This window comes from Buteo buteo, chromosome Z, assembly GCF_964188355.1.
Source record: "Buteo buteo chromosome Z, bButBut1.hap1.1, whole genome shotgun sequence".
NCBI classification, from domain to species: domain Eukaryota; kingdom Metazoa; phylum Chordata; class Aves; order Accipitriformes; family Accipitridae; genus Buteo; species Buteo buteo.
Genome location: NC_134204.1, coordinates 12646659 through 12670251, shown reverse-complemented (window position 1 = coordinate 12670251; position 23593 = coordinate 12646659). Strand labels below are relative to the sequence as shown.

The 23593-nt window shown below is 41.6% G+C and overlaps 1 protein-coding gene and 1 non-coding gene across 3 annotated transcripts in view; both read left to right on the top strand.

The window, feature by feature from the left end:
* Window positions 1-2593: 2593 nt before the first annotated feature.
* Window positions 2594-23593, top strand: part of ZFR (zinc finger RNA binding protein) — a 49237-nt gene continuing 28237 nt past the window's right edge. For both annotated transcript variants that reach the window (XM_075021689.1, XM_075021688.1), the window contains exons 1-3: window positions 2594-2774; window positions 3077-3161; window positions 20408-20690. In XM_075021689.1, coding sequence (XP_074877790.1) covers window positions 2738-2774; window positions 3077-3161; window positions 20408-20690 — 405 coding nt within the window. In that variant the 5' untranslated portion in view covers window positions 2594-2737. The remainder of the gene's footprint in view (window positions 2775-3076; window positions 3162-20407; window positions 20691-23593) is intronic.
* Window positions 17704-17840, top strand: LOC142027547 (small nucleolar RNA SNORA66). Its single transcript, XR_012649178.1, has one exon. It is a non-coding gene; the product is annotated as a small nucleolar RNA SNORA66 (small nucleolar RNA).

The following is a 23593-nucleotide window of genomic DNA, read 5'->3' as shown; positions in this document are numbered from 1 at the left end:
CCTTCTTGATTTTTTTTTTCCACACTTAGTAAGTGTGAGTTCTCATAATGTATGTTTTAATCTTTTTAAAGTGATATATGCACTGAAGAGTCAATATGCAAAATTCACCCAGGAAAGTAATCTGAAACTTCTGCTGAAATTGCAGCTGAACCAGGCTGCCAAATGGGAGCTTATGCTCAGACATATGCAGAGCTGAAATCACAAGATATAGGGTGGAATATTTGAATTAGAACTACTAGAAATTACTTGGATGAAAGAAGTTATGAAACCTAAGACAGAAATCTGTATTGTGAGTAAGAAAGTGCTTCCCCCCACCCCTCAGTTTGTGGAGCCAAAGGTTGAAAAGAGGGTAGATATTCCAAGTTAACCTCATCAGTGAAGAAGGAATAGGCAATTGCAGACCTACCCACTTGCAAAACATAGCTTTAGTGATACAGTGTCAAAAGATGTGTGAATGTCTGTGTGTGTATATAGATGCTTATATTTTTTATGACATATATATTGAATTCTGTATATTTATCAGTATTTTGGAAGGTTTATAACTGAAAAAACTTGAAATACAGTGGAACAAAAAAAACTTCCATTTCCTTCTTGTCCAAGTACCATGATGCAGTAGTCCAGTTATGAGCAATTTTTAATAAAAATAAGGAGAGGAGAGTATAGATATCTCTCATTTGTGTATCCTGAGTCCACTGAGGTTCTCATGGCAGAGGTCATGCCCTTTAAGTTCTTCTATAGAAGATTTGTGTAGAGCCCTCTCCTGACGTACTCTTGTATATAACTTCAGGATTAGGGATTTTGGTTTTATAAGCAATAGCAATTAAATGTCGTCACCCAATAGCTGCTTTCTTCACAGAAAAGCAGCTTTGAGTGGAAGTGCACTGCATAGGTTTGAAATTCATTTTTTTCCCATGCAGGTTCCTTTTCGTATTGTGCTTGAGTAGGATAAGAATGAACAAGAGGTACAGTGCTATTTAGTTCCTATGCAAAACTAATAATAATAATGACCAACGAATTATGTTCAGTAAACTGGCAAGATGTTTGGCATCTTAAGTAGCTATACTTCATATGTAGCTGCAATAATGTAAGCTTTAGATGAGAAATTGCTTTACTCCTCTCATTTGTTTTATCAACAATAATATCTTCATTGAAGTCTTACTGCCTAAGACAACCCCAGGTACTGTGGGATAAGGGAAACCCCTGCGTTTCTGAGGACTGTGGGAGATCACAAGCAGGGCTGTTCTGAGTAGGCATGGCTGACTGAAAACAAATACTTCTAGAATGATCACTTTGTAATTAATCCAGAAGTGTTTTGTAAGTCTTGATTAGTTTACAAAAAATGCACATCATAGCACAGACAAAGTGCACAAATGAGATGTAAATATTTAAGGATTTGAGCTTTGCTTTGTTCAGAGATTGGGGAAGCATCTGCGGCTCAGAGGGAAGGATTGCCAAAAGGTGGAACAGAGTCATGGGGAACAGATGTAAATTCAGTCACTTTGAACGGGAGGTTACTGCACGGGCTGCAATCTGCCGCCCAACGGTTTTTAGGAGCAATCTCATGGACTGCTGGTGCCTAGAAACTTAAGACGAATGGGCCCTGTATGGGCGAGGCTGCCCAGGGAAGTGGTTGAGTCACCATCCCTGGAGGTATTCAGAAAGCGCATAGACAGGGTACTCCAGAACATGGTTTAGTGGGCATGGATGATGGTTGGACTCAATGATCTTGAAGGTCGTTTCCAATCTAAATGACTCTATGATTCTATGAGGCTTTACCTCACGCGTGCGCTAAGCACACGGGAACTATCACAGAATTAATTTGTGGACATGTCAGCTGCGGTGCCTCAGGGACAGGTCAGACGACATGCACGTGGCTGTAGTTGGACGACAGTGACGTTGCTTTTCACGTGTGCGGTCGTGGTGGTGCAGCCGGGGGCCCAAGTGAATTTAAAACTGGTTTTACGTTTAGACAAGCCCGAGGTCTTGCTGTGAACCTTGCAGGCGTGCAGGAGCTGCAGCTGCTGCCATTCAGCTCTGCGGCCTCAGAAGAGTGCTATGTACCTGCTGTGTATGCCAGGCTTCGGCTGATCGTGTGCTTGCGTGGGAAAGCCGGTAAATACGTGCTTGTCCCTTCGTTACTACTAATACAAATGAGAATATTGTCATTTTGAGAAACGCACCGGTAAGGTGTCCGTGGGGGTGGCGTGGACCCTCTCCACCCGGACGCCTGTTACTGGAGCTACCTGCTGCGGCGCGTTGCGCCTTTGGAGGCAAGAAATGAGAAACCGACCCTGTCCTTGCACTGTGAGTCCGCGGGTGGGGGTGCGGAGCAGGGGATAACGGAGGGAGGAGGGGGACAGGCGGGCGCTCCCCTGGCAGCAGGTCACCGTAGCGCCTGGGCCTGCGGGGCGGGGAAACTACAGCTCCCGAGAGCCTTTGCACATCCTTGCGCACGCGAGGACCGGCGCCTCACGGGCGGTGGCGGCTCCCGCCGCACCCAGCGCGCTCTTCTGCGTGCGGGGGGGCGGGGCCGCAGGGGGCGCGGCCAGGGGCCGGACTACAACTCCCAGCGGCCCCTCGCACATCCCGCGCGTGCGCACGGCGGCGGCCCGCCCGCTCTCCGCCGTTGTCGCCGTAGGTGGGTGGGGGGAAGGGAGCGAGCGCGGCGGTGAGGCGGCGGGAGGGGGGGGCTGAGAGTTGAGAGTTCAGCCGCCGCTGTCGCTGCCAGCTCGGACTCATGATTCCCATATGCCCGGTAGTTTCGTTCACCTATGGTAAGTAACGGCGCTCGGTGTGTATGTGTGTCCGTGCGCGCAGAGGGGGGGAGGGGATGCGGCCCGCGCGGTGGGGCGGGGGGGAAGGGGGCGAGCGGGGCGGTTGGGGGGGTCCTGAGGCGCCGTGTCTGACCTAGCGCTCGCGCGCTCTTTCTGTCCCTTGTCTGTCTGTCCCCTAATCTTCCTCCCGCCCCCCCCTCCCCGCCCCCCCGCCTCCTCCTCCCCCCCCTCCTCCTGCCGGGCCTCCTGTCATGGCCCCGACCGCCGCCGCCGCCACCGCCTCTTGGTTATCGTCGCTGCAGTGCCCAGCCGGCTGGGAGAAGATGCCAAAATGGCCACCGGCAACTACTTTGGATTCACCCATAGCGGGGCTGCTGCTCAGTATAGGTAACCACTGCGACCCCTCCCTGCCCTGCCCCGCCCCTCCCTCTGCCCGGGCCCGCAGCCCCCTCTCCCCTCTCCGCCTCCGGCCCCCCGTCCCCGAGCGAGCCCTCCCCGCCCCCTCGGGGTGAGGGCTCGGGACTGCTCCCGTCCCCCGCCCCGTGCCGGTGCGTCTGCTGCACCGCCGCTCCTCCGGGATGGCTGTGCCTGGGACCCTTCTGCTTGTCTGCCCCGCCCGCGGCTGTATTTTCTTATCCTCCTGGTAAGGGCCTCCCTGTATCCCCAGTGGTGTGAGGGTGGGGACGTGGAGCAGGGCACTACGCAGGAGGAGGAGAATCAGCGGCAGCATCAGGTCCCGAGGCCCTTAAATTAAAATGGCCACTTGCAGTCAATACCACCAGCAAGTTACCATCTGCTGCCCCCGGGCCCTTCTCCTTCTTCAGTTTCAGGGAAGACGGGGTTTGCTCCTCAAGTCTTTGCCCCCACTTATGTCAGTGTGGGAGGACAGAGTTTTTTAACATAGGATAGAACCCAGCCTCTGGGAGACCGGGTGGGTAAGGGAAGAGCTGAAGCACCAGAAAATACAGGGGATTTCATTCTGTTGAAGCAATGTTATAATTAACGTCTCTAAGAAAGTAGAGCAGGTACGTTCAAGGCCAGGCAACTCTTAAAAAGATTTTCTACTTTGATATTTAAGACCGGGAGTAGGTCTTCTCGTGTTGCTCGGGGACCTGTAACTGTACATTTTATATAGACACACTGCCGTAAGTCTTTGTATCTTTGTAGTTTTTGTGCGTCCAAATTGTGTATCAGAGTGTTAAAAAGTAATTGGCAGCATCTATTATCTCACATTTTCTGAAATCAGATTACTTAATTTGGCAAAAAACAGATACAGTCGGGGACATCTTCACATTTTTGGCTTGTATTGAAGTGGCACCATGTCATGGTTTAACCCCAGCTGGCAACTAAGCACCATGCAGCTGCTTGCTCACTTCCCCCCCACCCAGAGAGATGGGGGAGAGAATCGAAAAAAGTAGAACTTGCGGGCTGAGATAAAGGCAGTTTAAGATGACAGAAAGGAAGAAAATAATAATGATGATAATAATAAAATCACAGTAGTAATAAAAGGATTGGAATATACAAAACAAGTGATGCACCATACAATTGCTTACCACTCGCCGACTGATGCCCAGTTTGTTCCCGAGCAGTGATCCACCCTCCCACCCCCTCCAGGCCAACTCCCCCCAGTTTATATACTGGGTATAATGTCATATAGTATAGAATATTACTTCAGGTTAACTGCCCTGCCTGTGTCCCCTCCCATCTTCTTGTGCCCCTCCAGCCTTCTTGCTGGCTGGGCATGAGAAGCTGAAAAATCCTTGACTTAGTATAAATACTTAGCAACAACTGAGAACATTAGTGCATTATCAACATTATTCTCATACTGAATCCAAGACATAACACTATACCAGCTACTAGAAAAAAATTAACTCTGTCCCAGCTGAAACCAGTCCACATTTGAATCTATGTTACTCATTTCATAAATCTGTAATAAAGACCTTCCTTGATCCCTAAATCTTGGTTAGTGGGAAAAACAGAAGAATAAAGCAAATATGTGAGGCGTTATTAACAAACAAATGCAGATGTGTGCTACTGTTAACTAGCTAATAAAAATTGCATACCTGACATAGTTTCAGGAATATACAGTTTTATGGAGGTCTTGGAATGACTCCCAATCTATTCTTTCCATCTATTTTTTCCTGGAAATGGACATAAAGTACATTAAATTGCATTTGCTCCAATGTTTAATAGTTAAAGGAGAGGATTAAATTTAGCTCATCTGCTAGTTCTTTTAAGATTAGGTGCTTACAGTATGGGTATGTTTTACTTGACAGTTGCAGTGAAATTTGAAACTTGAGGTGTCATGGGGTATGAAGGAGTTTCTAAATAGGATTTTTTTTTTTGGTCAGTAGACAAATTAAGTGAATAATAAACAGAGATCCCTATGTCTGCGGTTTTGAAGTAGAGATTAATTTTTTAAATTATTACTCTTTTTTTTTTGGAGCTGAGGTGGTCTCTAGACTTACGAATCTGAACAACTCATTTGAAATTTTGTTTTGAATTGCAATATAAAAACATATAATTGGGATAATGTTCAAGTTCAAAACTTGTTTTCATAGTTAATCCTAAACATATTCTTGAGAAAATGGAAAACTGATCAAAAGAAGCTTTTTCCTTTGCTATCACAAGTGCAAGATACTATTTCATTTGCTGTCAGTAAAAGACTCTACATGCGATAAATAGTTTGTATATTTACCACATCTGAAAGTGAAGAGACACAGCAATCAGTGTTAGAGCAGTCCTTTCATGAGAATTAATTTAATATTTTGAGCAGAAAACACACTAGCCACTTAAAATGTCTAAAAGGGAGCTTACCTTCATGAAGCAGACTTGGCAGGTCCTTAGTAGCTTGTTTACAGAGTGCTACAATATGTATATTCCACTCCAGTATATTTGAGAAAGAGGTGGAGATGGCAGGGGAAGATAGGAAAAGATTTAATACTGCAACAAGTCCTCTACAATTGTTACTAGTATTTGAAGTAACAGTTTATAGAATAATAAAATTCCTGCGTTCTTAGAAACCAGGATAATAGATAAACAAATGGATGTTTATCTGCATAGTTAATACATAGGTGAGCCTCCTAAATCTAAAAATAAAAATAAACTTCTGGCCACAGAACTAACCCATGGACTTTTAAAAAGTTGCTCAAAACGGCAAGTTGTTCTAGGATGGCAAATCAGACACTTAAAATTGAAGACCTTAGTTCTTTGATGCATGCTGTTTAGAAGTCCTAGTGCTGTAGTTTTTGTAGGAAGTAACAGAAATTGTCATAATAAACACATTATTGGTCACATTTTGGGGTGTTCTCTCTTGACAAAATGCCTTTTAAAAAATGCTAATGTATTACAAGAACTTTAGGCTCCAACTTTAAAGGAACCTCAGTCAGTGCTCCCTAATTATAATACATGGAATCCTGTTGATTTCAAGTGGTTACTTCAGCTAAGTGCAAAAAATCTGGGCAATTCTTTTCAGGATATATACCTTTCAAGTATGAAACTGTTAAATCTTAAGCTGGAGACATGCAGGGAAAAAAACCCAAACTGCATAAGAAGAAAGAGAGTCTGAATAGTTTCTGATCAATTTCAAAGAATAGAATAGACTATTTCAGTTGGAAGGGACCTACAAAGATCATCTAGACCAACTGCCTGACCACTTCAGGACTGACCAAAAGTTAAAACATGTTATTAGGGGCATTGTCCAAATACCTCTGAAATACTGACAGGCCTGGGGCATCAACCACCTCTCTAGGAAGCCTGTTCCAGTGTTTGACCACCATCTCGGTAAAGAAATGCTTCCTCATGTCCAGTCTGAACCTCCCCTGACACAACTTTGAACCATTCCCATGCATCCTGTCACTGGATCCCAGGGAGAAGAGCTCAGGACCTCCGTCTCTGCTTCCCCTCCTCAGGAAGGTGTAGGGAGCAATGAGGTCACCCCTCAGCCTCCTTTTCTCCAGACTAGATGAACCCAAAGTCCTCAGCTGCTCCCTACAGGACATTCCTTCCAGCCCTCTCACCAGCCTTGTTGTCCTCCTCTGGACGCACTTGAGGACATTCACATTCTTCTTAAATTGTGGGGCCCAGAACTGCACACAGCACTCAAGGTGAGGCCACACCAATGCTGAATACAGCACGATAATCACCTCTTTTGACCGGCTGGTGATACCGTGTTTGATGCACCCCAGGATGGGGTTTGCCCTCTGGGCTGCCAGGGCACACTGCTGACTCGCATCGAGCCTGCTGTCAACCAGCACCCCCAGGTCCCTTTCTGCAGGGCTTCTTTCCAGGCAGTCATCTCCCAGTCTATCCTTGTGCCTGGCATTACTCCATCCTAGGTACAGAATCTGGCATTTGGACTTGTTAAATTTTATCCCGTTGATCATTGTCCAGTGTTCAGATCTATCTTGATGCCTCTGCAAGGCCTCTTGTCCCTCAAGAGAGTCACCAGCACCTCCCAGTTTGGTATCATCAGCAAACTTGCTAATGGTGTGTTTAACTTCTGTATCCATTTTGTTGATAAAAATATTGAACAGAACTGGCCCTAGAATTGAGCCCTGAGGAACACCGCTGGTGACTGGTCACCAGCCAGATGTAGCCCCATTCACTACAAGCCTTTGAGCCCTGCTGCTCAGCCAGTTCTTCGCCCAGTGCACCATGAACCTGCCCATCCCACAGTTGGACAACTTGGCCAGAAGGGTGCTGTGATGGGGCAGTATCAAAAGCCTTACTAAAATCCAGAAAAACTACATCCACCGCCTTCCCTTCATCCACTAGGCAGGTGACCTAATTGTAGGATATCACATTAGTTAAACAAGACTTTCCCTTTGTGAACCAGTGTTGACTGTGCCTGATGATTGCATTGTTCTTCAGATGCCTTTCAGTAGCACCTAGTATGATCTCCATAATTTTTCCAGGAACTGAGGTTAGACTAACAGGTCTGTAGTTTCTCGGGTCTTCCCTCATACCTTTCTTGTATATTGGAGTAACGCTGGCTGGCTTCCAGTCAGCAGGGACCTCCCCAGACTCCCAAGACTTTTGTTACATGTTTGAGGGGGGTCCTGCTGTAGCATCTGCTAGCTCCTTCATTATTCTGGGTTGAACCCCATCAGGCCCCATGGACTTGTGAACATTCAGCTGATACAGCTGGTCTCTTACAATTTTGACAAATGGAAAGTCTGTCTTCCCGCAGTCGTGGTCCTTCCAGAGGACTCAAAGGAGAAACTCTGCTGTACTAAGTGATATTTGAAAGGTGCTTGTAATAAAGGTTTTCTGTATTTAATTCTGGACTTGTTGGAGACCAGTATAAACCTTGTTGGAATTCATTTCTCAAAATGACAATATTCTCATTTGTATTAGTAGTAACAAAGGGACAACATATTAGAACTATTGGGCTCAAAGAAATAGCTTCTTTGAATCAACAACTGAGAAGATGATGAAGCTATTATTGGCACTGCGTCTTCCTGTGATTCTAGTTTATGTGTGGCCATGGTGGATCATTTAAATACTCTCTCATTCTTCACAGGAAGGGTGAATTAAAATTTGTCCAAGGAATATAGTCTTAACTTTAAATACTGATATTTGAAGCAGTTATATAGGCCAGATTGGTAGCTGCTGAGGTGTTAGATCTTGGATTTGGGAAATTTGTGAGTAGTGTGTGCAGGAGCTGATAACGTATTTACTGTTGTAACAGTGTAAGCAGTATAGTTCTCTGAATTGACTAGATAAGAAAGGGAATAGATGTCTTTATTAGTTCATAAATACTACTTTTCATAAAACACATTTGAAATCTTAACTTGTTTCATATTTAATCAAAGGCAGCACAAGAGCTAAGTGTCCTTTAAACCTGTAAATAATGGATTAGAAGCGTTCTTGTTCCTTTCAGTGTTGTCACTGCATAAAATTTCCTGCTGCCCTGCTCATTCAAAATTCTTTGTGTGCACTACCCAGTAATAATATCATGACTTAATGAGAGAAGCATTAGATTACACAAATACCGGTATGGGAAATTTCTCTGAATATTGCAATACCTTTACAATTTGTGCCTTCTGCTAGTGGTTGTATTAGCACCTAAAGTTATAAACCTGCATGCAATGCAAACTTCATCTGTTACTTATTTAAGTAACTGTATTAATCCCTCTATTTAGGAGTCTGAAGTAAATGTAGAATTTGGTGATACTAGTCCTCTTTTTGTTTGTGTGTGTATGTGTGCTCTGTAGGTCACCTGAACCACTGTGTGTCTATTCAGTTTGAAATGAACAACCTAATACTGGCTTGTCTTCCATGTGTAAAAAATACTGACTTTCTTGATTCAGTGCTGGAGAGAGTCATAGTTATGCTTTTATTCTAAAGTTGGCTGACTGAAATGGGGGGATGCTGGTAGAGAGATAGGGGCATTGAGAAATGTCTGGACAGAGAAGTGTGCAAAAGTGGTAGTCTTAACCTTGTGTTGAGATTTTGGTTTCTGTTAAGAAAATAAAGAATCTTTAAGCGTCTGAGTTTCATCTTGGGGATACTCATATTGTGTCACTGCTCTAATGAGACAGGACACAGATGGGAGATTCTTGGGTAGTTAGGAGTGATTTGTTAACTTCAAATTGCCTTCAAGTAACATGAATATTACTGTGTGGTGAGCTTTCACAGATAAAGGCAATTTTAGCATTTCAGATTGAGAGCAGACCACAGTGCCTGTGGGTTTAGGTTAAGATGCAGTCTTCTAGGCAGCCATATGAAAGTGAACTCTTGCAATTGTAGCTGGTTTGGAATTCAAGTGCAGTGCACTATGTTACAGGGTATTTGAGGCTGGTGCAGAACAGCAAAAGAAGGTGAAATGTTGTGGATGGATAAGCTGGCTATTGAGAACTGTTTGGGGGTGGAGTGTTTTCTTCACATTTGCTAGTACTTCTAATTAACTTTACTTTTGTCTTCAGTGTCTGCTCCAGTTACCTCTTCTTCAACTAGTCGCTGGTTTCAAAAGTATTCAGTGTTTCAGAGACATTAGGCCTGTAATTCACACAGGTCTGCTAGCCCCAGTTTAAGGTATCCCTAAAGATAATTCAGACTTGTACTGCTGGACAACCAGGAAGATAAGGACAATACTGAGTAGGACTTTGGCTTCTGAAGTGAAAATGTACTACTTAGACTTAAATTTATGTTAAGAAAAACATTTATTCACCTTACAGTATTGTGTTACATGCACCCCATTCTAAAATGCATGGGGAATGAAGGTAGTAGTTCTATCATAGGATGAAGGTACCTATATCATAGTGTAAAAGCTCCAAATGCTTTCTTTCTGCAAATTTTATGCCCATGCTATCTTGAGTTGCATCACATCTTAAAGCATAAACATTTTTAGCTAAAGAGACTTCACTGAATATGATAGAGCTGTGTGGTGCTGATTCTCTTTTGTTCAACCAATGTTAGTCTTAGGTGCTATCCTAAATATGCTGTTCTAGCTTACTTAATGTACACCAGAAGCCTCCAGTAAGCTGCTGCTGTTTATAAAAAGATTTTGATAGACTTATTTTCAAGTTGGTGAGGTCCCACTCTCAAAGGAGGTATGCCAACATTAGAAAGGCAATAAGGGGCTCTGGGTTTGTTAACATGGGCTGTATGCCAGTATTGCAGTTGACTAATGATGGGGAGATGGAGGAGGTGGTGGTAATTGGGGTGGAGAGGTGCCTCACTAATCAGAGAAGCCTTTGTCATTTTTAGGAGGGAAGTCTGCCAACTAGTTTAAATTTCCAGCAGGCTCATGTCTTTAGGAACCGAGCACTTGGGGAAGCTTTTCTGTTAATGGTGGTGTTAACATCCTTGGTAGTTCTAACCTCAGTTGTAGGCTTAACTCTGGGGTGTTAAAATATGTGTAAAATTTTGTCTGCTACTAAAATGCAACAATGGTAAGTTAAAGTATAGTTGCATTATTGGTACTAGAAGAGCAAAGTAGTAGCTTAAGGCAAGAAATATAGAATGTTTTAAAAATTGAATACAGTTTTCCATATTAGTGAAGTATCTTTCCTTTTATAGACAACTTGCCAATTCTAGCATTTTTTCTGTTTAACCTCTTCATTAATGATCTGAATGATGGGGCAGAGTGTACCCTCAGCAAGTTTGGTCATGACACAAAACTGGGAGGAGTGGCTTATACGCCAGAGGGTTGCACTGTCATCCAGAGGGACCTCAACAGGCTGGAGAAATGGGCTGACAGAAATCTCATAAAGTTCGGCAAAGGGAAGTGCAAAGTTCTGTACGCCGGAAGGAGCAACCCCTTGTACCAATATATGCTGGGGTCACCCAGCTGGAAAGCAGGTTGGCAGAAAAGGACCTGGGGTTCCTGGCGGACACCAAGTTGAACATGAGCCAGCAATGTGCCCTTGCAGCAAAGAAGCTGACTGGCATCCTGGGCTGCATTAGGCAAAGTATTGCTAGCAGGTCGAGGGAGGTGATCCTGTCTAACTCAGCAACTGGTGAAGCCACACCTGGACACACTGTGTGCAGTTCTGGCCTCCCAGTGCAAGAGAGACATGGATGTACTGGAGGGAGTCCAACAAAGGGCCCACAAAGATGATGAAGGGACTGCAGCATCTCTCCTGTGAGGAAAGGCTGAGCAAGCTGGGACTGTCTAGCCTAGAGGAGAGAAGGCTGAGGGGAGATCTTCTTAATGTATATAAATACCTGAAGGAAGGGTGCCGAGAGGACAGAGGTCAGTGATGCCCAGTGACAGGACCAGAGGCAAGGGGCACAAACTGAAACACAAGAGGTTCCCTCTGCACACCAGGAAACATTTTTTTCACTGTGAGGGTGACTAAGCACTGGCACAGGTTGCCCGGGGAAGTTGTAGGGTCTCCATCCTTGGAGGTAGTCAAAAGCTGTCTGGACAGTGTCCTGGGTGACTGGCTGTAGGTGGCCCCGCTTGAGTGGTGTTGGACCCCTAGATGACATCCAGAGGTCCCTTCCAACCTCAGCCATTTTTTGATTCTGTGACTTTGACAGGGAAAATGTTAGTAGTTGGTGCTTCTTCAGGCAGATGTAACATCTCAAGCTCAGTTCTTTTTGTCTTGCATGTTATTACTGTGAACATGGCTGTTGACTAGACTTGAATAAAATCAATGTTTTGATAATTAAGAGAGCAGTATAGGCAATGAGCTGTCTGTTGTGTGCAACTGAGTAAAGGGAGGTAGATACAGAGCATATATTGCATCATTATTAGACTTGCAGTTATGTTGTGATGTACAGTGAGGAAAACATTGCAGAATTTGGTTGGATTTAAATCAGGTCATGAGACTAAATCCGAAGAGTAATAAAGCAGTAAGGGTGTATTGAAAACCTGAGGATATTCATCTTCGAGGTGAGTTATTGATAGTATATGGTTTAGCTGTCTAGTACTAATCAGGATTTTTTGTTTGTAATGGAATGACGCAAGGATGTTTTTAGAAACAAGGAAGAGGAATGGAAACTCAAAGTTGCTACGAAGAACTGTCTTCTTTAGGCCTTATGTAGTTAAACCATAGAATACTAGGAGCTGCTGAAATTTAACAGAATTCAAGAGGGGATTGCACATTTGCATACCTTCAGGCCTCTCTTTGGATTCTTACTGAATTGTGTTGCAAACTGTGTTCTGTTCATAAAATTGTAATAATACGAAATAATAATTTTAATTAAAGTTCTAGAAAGATATATTCAGTCTTCATCAAAATTTTATGCTTGTAGTGAGTGGACAGGCTTTAGAAAAACAGAAGTAAAGTCACTTCTAAAGTCCCAACTTACTGTAGTGTGATATTTCATTTCACCATTTTATGCTGTTTATTAATAGTCAAGTGTGTTTAGGAGGAAAAAAGCTCACTGGATTTTTTTTTTTTAATTATTATTGTTTTGTTTTCACTTTGCTTTACCCAGGTTCCATTAACACACCTGAAACTTCATCTGACCAGTTATTCAGTAGTGCCTCTTCCTAGGTTAGGATCTGAAGAAGCAGCAGATTGTAGTGCTTCTTTAAGTTTTTGTGGAGTTAGGTCATACTTGTTTCAATCTTCATGTCCCTGAAAGAAAAACTGCAAAACTTTATTTTTTTGTATTCTGCTTCTAATAGAATAATCTGTGAAAGTTTGAGAAATCTGGCAGATAGGTCTCAACAAATATGGTTTCTGTAATGCTAAAATGTTCAAATGTTCTTAAAAGTTAGAATTCAAGAAAAAAGTCTTAATTAGTGGGGGGGGTTTAGTTCAAGATATTTGCATTTTAAAAATCATTTTAAGAGTAGCTTAAATATGCTAAGCTAGCCTGAAAATAACTTCTTTAAATGAAAAAAACCTGCAAGAAATATGTTTTAGAAGTTGTAATTTCTGAGGAAGCTTGTGGTTTGGATGGAGAGAAAATTGGTTTTAGTCCAGATCTTAACTCCATATCAAAGTACCCTAAACAGAGCTGGAAGAACAGCAGTGTTAGTGTTAGTGTGTGTCTGTGTGTTGGTTGGTAGTACAGAGATGCACTGGAGATCAGCATTTTTGTTTGTCTTGAGCTTACATGCAGACGAGTTACAACTCATTTTTGTTTTTAAATTAAATCAGTCAGTGTGATGAAAAGCAAGGCTTATAGGCAGCCTTTGTATGCTTCCTCTATATATACCTTTTACATGCTATATATCTTATATGGAAATAGACTGCATTTTCTTGAAAATGTATTCGTCTGACAATAATTGCTACAGATACCTTTTTGTTTCTTAACACGTGACTTACTCCACAAATATCTTAATGTGGAAAATAAGGTATTACAATCTTAAGTCATCTGAAGTTATTACCTGGCAAAATAGATAGCATTATGTCAAAGCATTGTATTTTCCTGGTATTGTTAACATGCAAAAAATAAATAAAGCTTTCTACTTTCAATTTACTTTTTTATAAAAAAAGCCTCAACACTTTTTTACTAGAAAAGGCCAAGAGCTGGAAATGAAAAAGGACATGAGTCAAGTGTTCTACAGAAGAGAATTCAGTATTTGTTTCTTGATTGCTTCGGGCTGATATATCAGAGGAAATCCAGATCTTCTGTCAGTGTTGCTGTATAAAAGTAACCAGCAAGTGAGGATTCTGCTATATTGGATCTAATAGGTACAACACAAGTTCTCATCTAAGCATTTTTTGTGGAAGAATGTTGCTCATTTACAAACCTACATTATATAGCTATTTAAGTTAGACAAACCTGTGTGGTTTTAGAACTGGAGAACAATGTTTTGCTAAGTGGACACCAATACTTCATTAATTGCTCTTGATCAGCAATTTCTGCCTCCTAGCCAGCTTCTAACTAAATAATTTTAAGTGTGCTGCCAGGTTTATTTCACTTTGGAAGTCTGTATTTCTTTTCATATATCAAAAGCGCTGCTACAATTTCCTTGTTGAAAACCTCTATGCATTTCAGAAAAGGTTTTTAATTGCTGCTTGAATAATCTGTATTTTGACAAGAGGAGTGAAAATTACCAACAGAATTATGAAATTAATCCAGTTATTATAATAACTAATATGGAGTAGTGATGGCTAACACCTTTTGTTTTGAGAGCTTTTTCTCAGGGTGTAGACTTTTTGTTGCTGGTGTTTTAATACAACTTGGCCAAATGTAAGTGTTCGGGCTGGAATTTTCCTGGCTAAATATCTATGTAAAATTACACATTTTTTTAAAGCTATACTATAGCTTAATTGATTTTGTGGTGTAGAATTGGGCAGGGAGATCTTCATAATTCTTTGATGCCTCAAAGTGTTGAAATGGAGACTTCACAAATGAGAAAAAAGGGGTTTACATGTTATACTGTTTCAGAATCACAGCTCTGACTGTACACAGCAATATCAAACGTTGATACCATGAAACAGCTGCAGTGTTAGTTTTATGTCCAGCTTGCAAAGTATCGGGACAAAACAGGCACAGGCCTTGGGAAAATGTACTTTCACTTAGTGAAAGGAGTTCCATACACCAGACAGCAATGTGGACAAAGCCAATTTTTGCTGTGGCCTTTGCTGTGGGATGAATTCTGCAAGACTGTGGCCCCTCACCCCTGTTGTGGTTTAACCCCAGCCAGCAACTAAGCACCACACAGCCCCTCACTCACTCCCTGCCACCCAGTGGGATGGGGGAGAGAACCGGAAGGAAAAAGGTAGAACTCGTGGGTTGAGATAAGAACAGTTTAATAGAACAGAAAGGAGGAAACTAATAATTATAATAATAACAATAATAAAATGACAATAATAATAAAAGGATCGGAATATACAAAGCAAGTGATGCACAATGCAATTGCTCACCACTCACCGACTGATGCCCAGTTGGTTCCTGACCAGTGATCCCCCCAAGACAACTCCCCCCAGTTTATATACTGGGCATGACGTCACATGGTATGGAATACCACGTTGGCCACTTCGTGTCAGCTGCCCTGGTTGTGTCCCCTCACAACTTCTTGTGCCGCTCCAGCCTTCTTGCTGGCAGGGCATGAGAAGCTGAAAAATCCTTGACTTAGTATAAAAACTACTTAGCAACAACTGAAAACATCAGTGTTACCAACATTCTTCTCATACTGAATCCAAGACATAACGCTATACCAGCTATTAGAAAAAAATTAACACTATCCCAGCTGAAACCAGGACAACCCCCCAGAAAATCAGATTGACATAGAATTGGAGATCAGTGTGGAGAAAGGTACACAGCTCACTGCAGCCAGCCTTATCTAGGAGGTTTAATATCATAGTGGTGTTTCATAATATATGGCACTTGTTCTGATACTAATGCATCAGAAAGATTAGTATTTCCCATCATGAGTGTCAGTTGAAATTACAATAGGTGTTATTCAAAGATTTGAGTCAAAGTTGTTTTACAAAAAATACTTTTCTCATGCACTGTAATACAATAATTTTGAATAAAGAATTAATTCTCTTGGTCTTGAGGTTACTTAGGATGTGGAAGATGAGGGCAAGCTAGGTATACACTGGGGTGTAAAACTTTTGAATAGAAGCAAGCTTGTTTAGGAAGAAGAAGCAAAGAGCATGGGGAAATAGCGATATGCATGTAGCAGTGTAAAGCAGGTAGGGAGAGACAAAACATATGGGTAAGGTGCTGGAAATTACCTTCTGCAGTTGACTGAAACATGCAGCTACAGAATCTGGAGCAGAACAGTTGAGTGCAACATGTAGACTGTAAACTGGCTCTGGCTGGGATAGTGAAAATGCAGTGAAATGGAAGTCTGACCTGGAAGACGAACATCAAAGAATGTGTATTATTCCTAGAAAATAGAAATTAAAGTCAGCTTGGTGGGGAAGCACTGTTATTATTATGATCAGCTAAAGAAATAGGTATGGTATGAATAAAATATATTCTTTTTGAATGAAGATTTCTGGTGGAAGAGGTAATATAATAGCAATACAACAGAGTACAATTTGAAGCTGCCAAGTCCTTCACCCATAACTTCTTACATCAGAGTGATGTTTATTTTGATAGTAAATTAAAACACTGTGAGAATTGTAGTATGAAGTTATGTTGAATTGAATGGTCACAAACTGGGTTTGCCTTATGTAAATGTTGGTCTAGACCTCATTTGCTTTTGAAACTGAAGTTTTTATAAACTAAGGAAAAAATTCTTGACGGTGAGGATGCTCAAACACTGGAACAGGTTGTCTAGAGCAGTCTTGCAGCCTCCATTCTTGGAGATGATCAGAATCTGGCTGGACAAAGCCCTGAGAAGCCTAATGTAACTTCGAAATTAGCTGTGCTGACCTCCAAATCCTTGTTTCCACCTACATTATTTTGTGATTTTTAAGCTCCACCTAGTTAATAAAGCCAATTGGACTCATTATCTTTTCATATGAAGAGAGCTGGATTTCCTTGAACTCAAAATATCCTAATAAGGTTATTAGAATTTATTTGGGGGAAGGGAAGAATTGATCTACAAAGAAAAATGGCAAAGTTAACCAGGTCAGTGAGTTAAGTGTCTCTGTCTGCTGTGCTGCAGTACTTGTTTGCATGTTCTTAGTCCATAGAACATAAAGAGTAATTTGGTTCAACTTTTTCCCACTGTGTTGGGGGATTAAGCTAAACTGAATTACTTTCTTTGTTGTGGTGAAGAACACACGTGTGGTTTGTTGCCATAGCTCAGCTGACATACTGTTGCTCTAATAACTTGTTCACATGCATAAATCTTTTCAAGTCGTATTTATTGGGACTAGGTTGAAATACTTGATGTGGTGCAGTATGGAAAATTACTGCTTAAGGTAGACATTAGTAAAAGAATGGTAGAGAAGGAGCTGGTAGAGGTGGTTAGTAGAACTAGAAGAGTGGTTATCAAATAGGAATAATTGCAGTGGACTTCCTTAGGGACTGGTTCTGAGCCTCACTTAGTATTTATATTAGTATGGCATGTCGTGATATTTGATGCAAGGAAAATATTGTCAATACACAGGTAACTTTACAAGAAGCTGCTCTGCGGAAGCTAGACTATTTGGAAAGAAAGCACTGTCTGGAGCAGAGCAGGTAGCACAGCTGAAACTTCATCTGAAATGATGCATACGGTTCTTGCCATCTGTAGTCAAGAAAGAAGAAGAGATAATACTAGGATAGGTGCACAGATGAACTGCAAGAAAGATGAGTGGAATAGGGAGTCTGGCAGAGTAATCTAGGAGGAGGTAAGTTCATCTCAGCAAATGTGATCAGGCACTAGCCAACAAACAAGGATAAAAACTCTTGTAAGTTAAATGAAGAAGTTGGCACAATAATCTTCTTATTTAAACTAATTCCATGAAAATGTCTGGTCATCTTAATGTTAAAAGGTTTTCAGTAAGACCACAGGAACAAAAAGGAATGTCATAAATTTAGAAAAGACGTCACTGTGAATTTCTGTAACATAATGTAACATAACTTTTAAAAAGGAAGAAGCAGTCAGTTCTAGAATATTTTTCTTGCATTCTTGCAAACTCGATCACTAGCTCTGCATGATGTTGCAGAAGCAAGGGGAACAAGTTTGCTAAAGTAAACATGGTCATAGAACTGTATTAGCCTGAGAAATCAAATGATTGAGGCTGTTAATTCTATACCATGATAAGGAATTTCTATACAAAAATAGCACAAAACAAATGAAACTGCCTGTACCAGAATCTTGTTAATAGTCCTGCTGATAATGATCCTAATGTCTTCATAGTATTAAATACTGAAAACTGTCAGGTAGCTTTAATCATATATATTCTGAGAACAAAAACATTTTCTTTGATAAACTGACTGGTACTGTTAACATAAGCACTCTATCATATTTTGTAATAGTAACTTAAGCACGGATTCATGACACTTGGAAGAGCCAAGTTAGTGCTTCCTGGACAGGTCCCTGTTCTTTCTCCTCCTTCCATTTTTTTTTTCCATGTTTCCCTATGTATAACTTACATGGGTTCTGGCATTCAGCAGACTTGTTTTGTAAGCTCCAATGTTTCTAACATTTCAACCATGTTAGAAAACAAGCCCAGCAAAAGAAATTCTCCTTGGTTTCTGCTAGATTAATGAATTAAGTCAGTGCACTGAATAGCTTGACAAGTTACAGAACTAGCACAGGGGACGAGTAGGATGGCATAACCAGGTTTGGTATATGGGAGGAGGGAAGAAGGAGAGTGGGAATAGGATACAGTAAGACTTTCCTGTTGGCAGTAGTGGACTGTTGATGTGTTCAACTGCAGTCTGAGTTAAACAGTCTGCTGTCTGTTTTCTCAATTTATTGTGTTTTTAATAGACACATATGATAATGATTATTACCTCAGAATTTGTGAGTATTTTACACTTCTGTACTGTTAGTTATGTAGCTAATGCAGCCTAATGTTGTAGACTCTCATTCGTTTTTACCATCATAAAATAGTCTTACTGAATTTTCTGGTGGAGTCTGATTTCTCACCTTAAACTGACAAAATAGAGAATCTTCCTATATACGTCGAGTAGGAGGAATTGTTTCAGGCAGTGGTGGGAGGTACGCCAAAGTGTTTTAGGTCTTTTCCTTCTACTGTTAACGCTAAGAAATTGAAAATAAAATGAAAAACAGTTGTGAGTACAGCTCACAACTGAATTAAATTTGGATGAAATGCAAGTGGTCTTCTAAGCAGTCAGCGGCCTATGATGGGAAGAAGGTGGAGTCCAGGCATGGAAGTCCAATAGTAATAAAATTTTCTGTGTTTCTGCAGTAAGAATGTTTTTGAGTGTTTTAATATATTGAAGTTAATGGCTTCTGCTGTAATTAATATGACAAAATCAGGTTTTTTCCATAAATAAATAAATACAAATTACTAAACACAAGGTAGTTATGGAAATGTCTTTTGCAAAAATAATAGTATGTGTAGTTAAAAGGTGCTTTGTTTCTGGTAGGTATGTTGGAGACAATATTGCAGACTTTAGGAAAAAATACTGTAACTTGTTCCTTTTGGTTTTGAGCATAACATACTGCAATTCCAGTGTGCCACTGAGTATGTTTGCTTCACATGAGATTTCATTTTTATATTTTCTTCTGAAAAATAGGGAATACTATCTCCTTGATAGGCATGGAGTTGGTTTTGAATGGTCTTTTAATAGTGCTATGGAGATGTAAAACCCTATAGAGATTCTTAAATGTTATTGAACAACAGTGCAGGAAGTGTACTAAAAAAATTCAGAATAATCACTCATTGCCCGCTTCATATCATTGTTCCAGACAGTGATGTATTGCCTGGTTCACTTTATTTGTGGAAAAATCAAAATAACTATTCTAAGCTTCTAATCATGATGCACAATTATACATCAATATAGGACAGTAATACTAGTTTTCTTTCAAATAATTAAACCTTTGAAGCCTTCATTTTTTATTTCCGCTGTTAGTATTTACTCATTCTTAGTAAATAGCCACATACTAATGTCCTACCTGCAAATTTTAGAGAGGCAGATTAGTCTCGGCATGTGTCTGGAACATTGCCAGAGCTCTGGTAGCAGTTTTCTTGCTGGATCTGACTGTTCTTTTGATGCTTCATGTTGTGAGGCAGTGGACTTCTGTATGAATGAGTGGGGCTAGCTTTTATAATTCTAAATTTTGTGGGAGAAGTCTCTTATCAGAGGTGTGTATTTAAAGTGCCTCTGCCTTAAATGTAGGAGTTCTGAGTTAATTTTCAAGGAAGTCTTTAAAATGTCATTCCTTTAATGTTATTGAAAAACTTCATGCAAGTGCAGGTTAGTAATCAGGTCTCACAGAAAAGTAGTATTTTTCTTAATTTGACAGGTATGTCAGTTTTATGGAAGAACTGCTAAAGCATTTAAAAACTTGCTGGTCATGAAAAGATAACAGTTTAAAACTTCTGTATTATTTTGAATGAAAGACTTGTGCTCCTCTGCTTGAAAAAAAAACCCAGCACAAATGCCCCACTTGCTAAGAAGGTAATCACCTGCATGATATGTGTGCATCCACAGAAACTTCAAAATGATACAGCCTTTTAAATGGGGGTGGAAGAGAGGTAATAGAAGCCATTAAAGTGTATGCATGTATAGATAGCTGCTCCAGATCAGTTTGTAGAACAGACAAGTGTTAATCAAATCTGGGATTTTGAAATGTGTAGGCATTAGCTTAGTATGTTGGATTAACCTAATTATTTGCTTACTGTCTTTTTTAAATATAGCCAGCAGCCAGCTTCGGGTGTAGCCTATTCCCATCCAACTACAGTTGCTAGCTACACTGTCCACCAAGCACCAGTTGCTGCGCACACGGTTACTGCAGCCTATGCTCCAGCAGCAGCTACAGTTGCAGTAGCCAGGCCTGCTCCAGTAGCTGTTGCAGCTGCTGCAACAGCTGCTGCGTATGGAGGCTATCCTACAGCACACACAGCTACAGATTATGGTTATACGCAGAGGCAACAAGAAGCTCCACCGCCACCACCTCCTGTCACTACGCAGAATTACCAGGTGGGTTCCAAAAAAAATTACTTCTGTTGTATGATTTTTAAATGATTGTTAAAAGGAGGAAGCCTGTTTGGTTAAGTGTTGTGGTTTAACCCCAGCCAGCACCTAAGCACCATGCAGTGGCTCTATCACTCCCCCTGCCCCAGTGGGATGAGGGAGACAATCAGAAAAAAAAAGTAAAACTAGTGTTAATAGGACAGAAAAGGAGTATGGGAGGGGGAATAATAATGAGAGAATATACAAAACAAGTGATGCAAATACAGTTGCTCACCACCCACTGATGGGTGCCTAGCCAATTCCCTCCCAGCTTCTTGTGTACTCCCAGCCTCTGCTGGTAGGGCAGTATGAGAGGCTGAAAAGTCCTTGACTTGGTGTAAATGGTGCTTAGCAACAACTAAAACTTCAGTGTGTTACCAACACTATTCTCATCCTAAATCCAAAACACAGCACTGTACCAGCTACTAGTAAGAAAATTAACTTTATTCCAGCCGAAACCAGGAAAATAACAGAATGTGATGATATTTTTTTTTTTTCTGTGAAGCACAGTTTGAGTACAACTCAGATTACTTAGTAGTGAAAACCGATAGAATGTGAAGTGACTGCAGTCTCATATGGCCCATATGGAGGAATATCAGCAGTACTGTTGTACTGCAGGAGCTAAGATACAGACACTAACACAATAAGCAATGAACTGATGTTTACCTCCAAGTGATTTTGTGAAACTACTGCTGAAAAGAGTAGTACTGTCTTGCCTCAGCTAGCTTAAATGCTCGAGTGGTGTGCAGTAAACTTGGTTTTGGAACCGATGTAGTTGAAAAAACTGTTCTAGTAAAAATTTTCAGTGGAGGTAGAAATAGTTCCCTTGCCAGATGCCTGGGTGCCACAGGAGTTCTAGTACCGAACATATAAGGTGTGGTGGGTTGACCCTGGCTGGAGGCCAAGCGCCCACCAAAGCCGCTCTATCACTCCCCCCTCAGCTGGACAGGGGAGAGAAAATGTAATGAAAGGCCTGTGGGTGAAGATAAGGACGGGGAGATCACTCAACCAATTACTGTCACAGGCAAAACAGACTCGACTTGGGGAAAATTAATTTATTGCCAATAAAACCAGAGTAGGGTAATAAGAAATAAAACCAAATCTTAAAACACCTTCCCCTCACCCCTCCTTTCTTTCTGGGCACAGCTTCACTCCAGGATTCTCTGCCTAGCCCCCCTCAGCAGCAGGGGGATGGGGAATGGGGGTTACAATCAGTTCATCACATGTCGTCTCTGCCACTCCTTCCTCTTTAGGGGCAGGACTCCTCACACTCTTCCCGTGCTCCAGCGTTGGGTCCCTCCCAGGGGACACAGTTCTCTACGAACTTCAGTGTGAGTCCTTCCTACAGGCTGCAGTTCTTCACTAACTGTTCCAGTGTGGGTCCCTTCCATGGGCTGCAGTCCTTCAGGCACAGACTGCTCCAGTGTGGGTCCCCCCGTGGGGTCACAAGTCCTGCCAGAAAACCTGCTCCAGTGTGGGCCTCTCTCTCCATGGGGTCCCAGGTCCTGCCAGGAGCCTGCTCCAGTGTGGGCTTCCCACAGGGTCACAGCCTCCTTAGGGTACATCCTCCTGCTCTGGCACGGCGTCCTCCGCAGGCCGCAGGTGGAGATCTGCTCCACTGTGGACCTCCCTGGGCTGCAGAGGGACAGCCTGCCTCACCATGGTCTTCCCCACAGGCTGCAGGGGAATCTCTGCTCTGGCACCTGGAGCATCTTCTCCCCCTCCTTCTTCACTGACCTGGGTGTCTGCAGGGTTGTTTCTCTCACATGTTCTTACTCCTCTCTCTGGCTGCTGTTTCTGTCTGTCCCAGCAACTTTTTTTTACTTCTTAGATACTTTATCACAGAGATGCTACCAGTATTGCTGATGGGCTCAGCCTTGGCCAGCGGCAGGTCTGTCTTGGAGCCAGCTGTCATTGGCTTTATCAGACACAGGGGAAGCTTCTAGCAGCTTCTCCACAGAAGCCACCCCTGTAACCCCCCAGCTACCAAAACCTTGTGACACAAACCCAATACATAAGGGTAGAAGATTGCCCTAGGAGAGGAACTATCCTTTGGGTAGTTTTGCAGTACCCTTCGTGAGATCACTGCCTAACCTTGTGTGGCTACAGGCTTCCACAAAAGGGAACTGTTTGTTTTCATCTTGGGTGTTGAAATAGTATGTCTTTTGTAATAATTTTTTAACTTTTTAGTCCTAAACTTATCAAGGCAGTATCTAGATTCTAATAAGTATTTTGTTTTTTTAAAAGGACTATACTATTGCTGCATGTTCTCAATTCTTTTGTATGGTTCTTTTAATTTGTTACATATGGAAATGAATCATAATGTAGGAGGCTTTCCAGTAGCACATGTACTCATAATTGCGAGGTTAGTTATTAGATTCATTTGGACAGAAAAAGAGAGTCCTCTAAACTAAATAAAAATAATTCCAGTTTATACAGGTTGGATGTAAAGGAGATTTTATTTTTGTATTTCTTGGAAATAAAAAGAATTTTTATACTTTGATACCTTTCAGCTATAGTAGTTCATGCTTTGCTACCCCTCAGTTGATCAACTTTTTACGCTTTACCATAAGTATGGTGAGGATAAGAAAATATATGTACATACATGTAATTGGTTCCAGGGCCTCCCCTTCTAAGCTTACTAGCTATCTCCTGAGTTCTAGAGGTCTTGGATGAGCTACTTGTCTTGCCATTATAGACTGGATATGACTCCCTAATGGACTCGTTGATACACCAAAAAGTAAAGAAGGCTTTAAAAATATCACTTTCATACTCTAAAAAATATAATCAAGAGAAGTATTGTTAATGATGGGATTTTTAAAGCCAATAAATGGTCATGTTCATAAACTTGTGAATTTATTGTGGTTTGT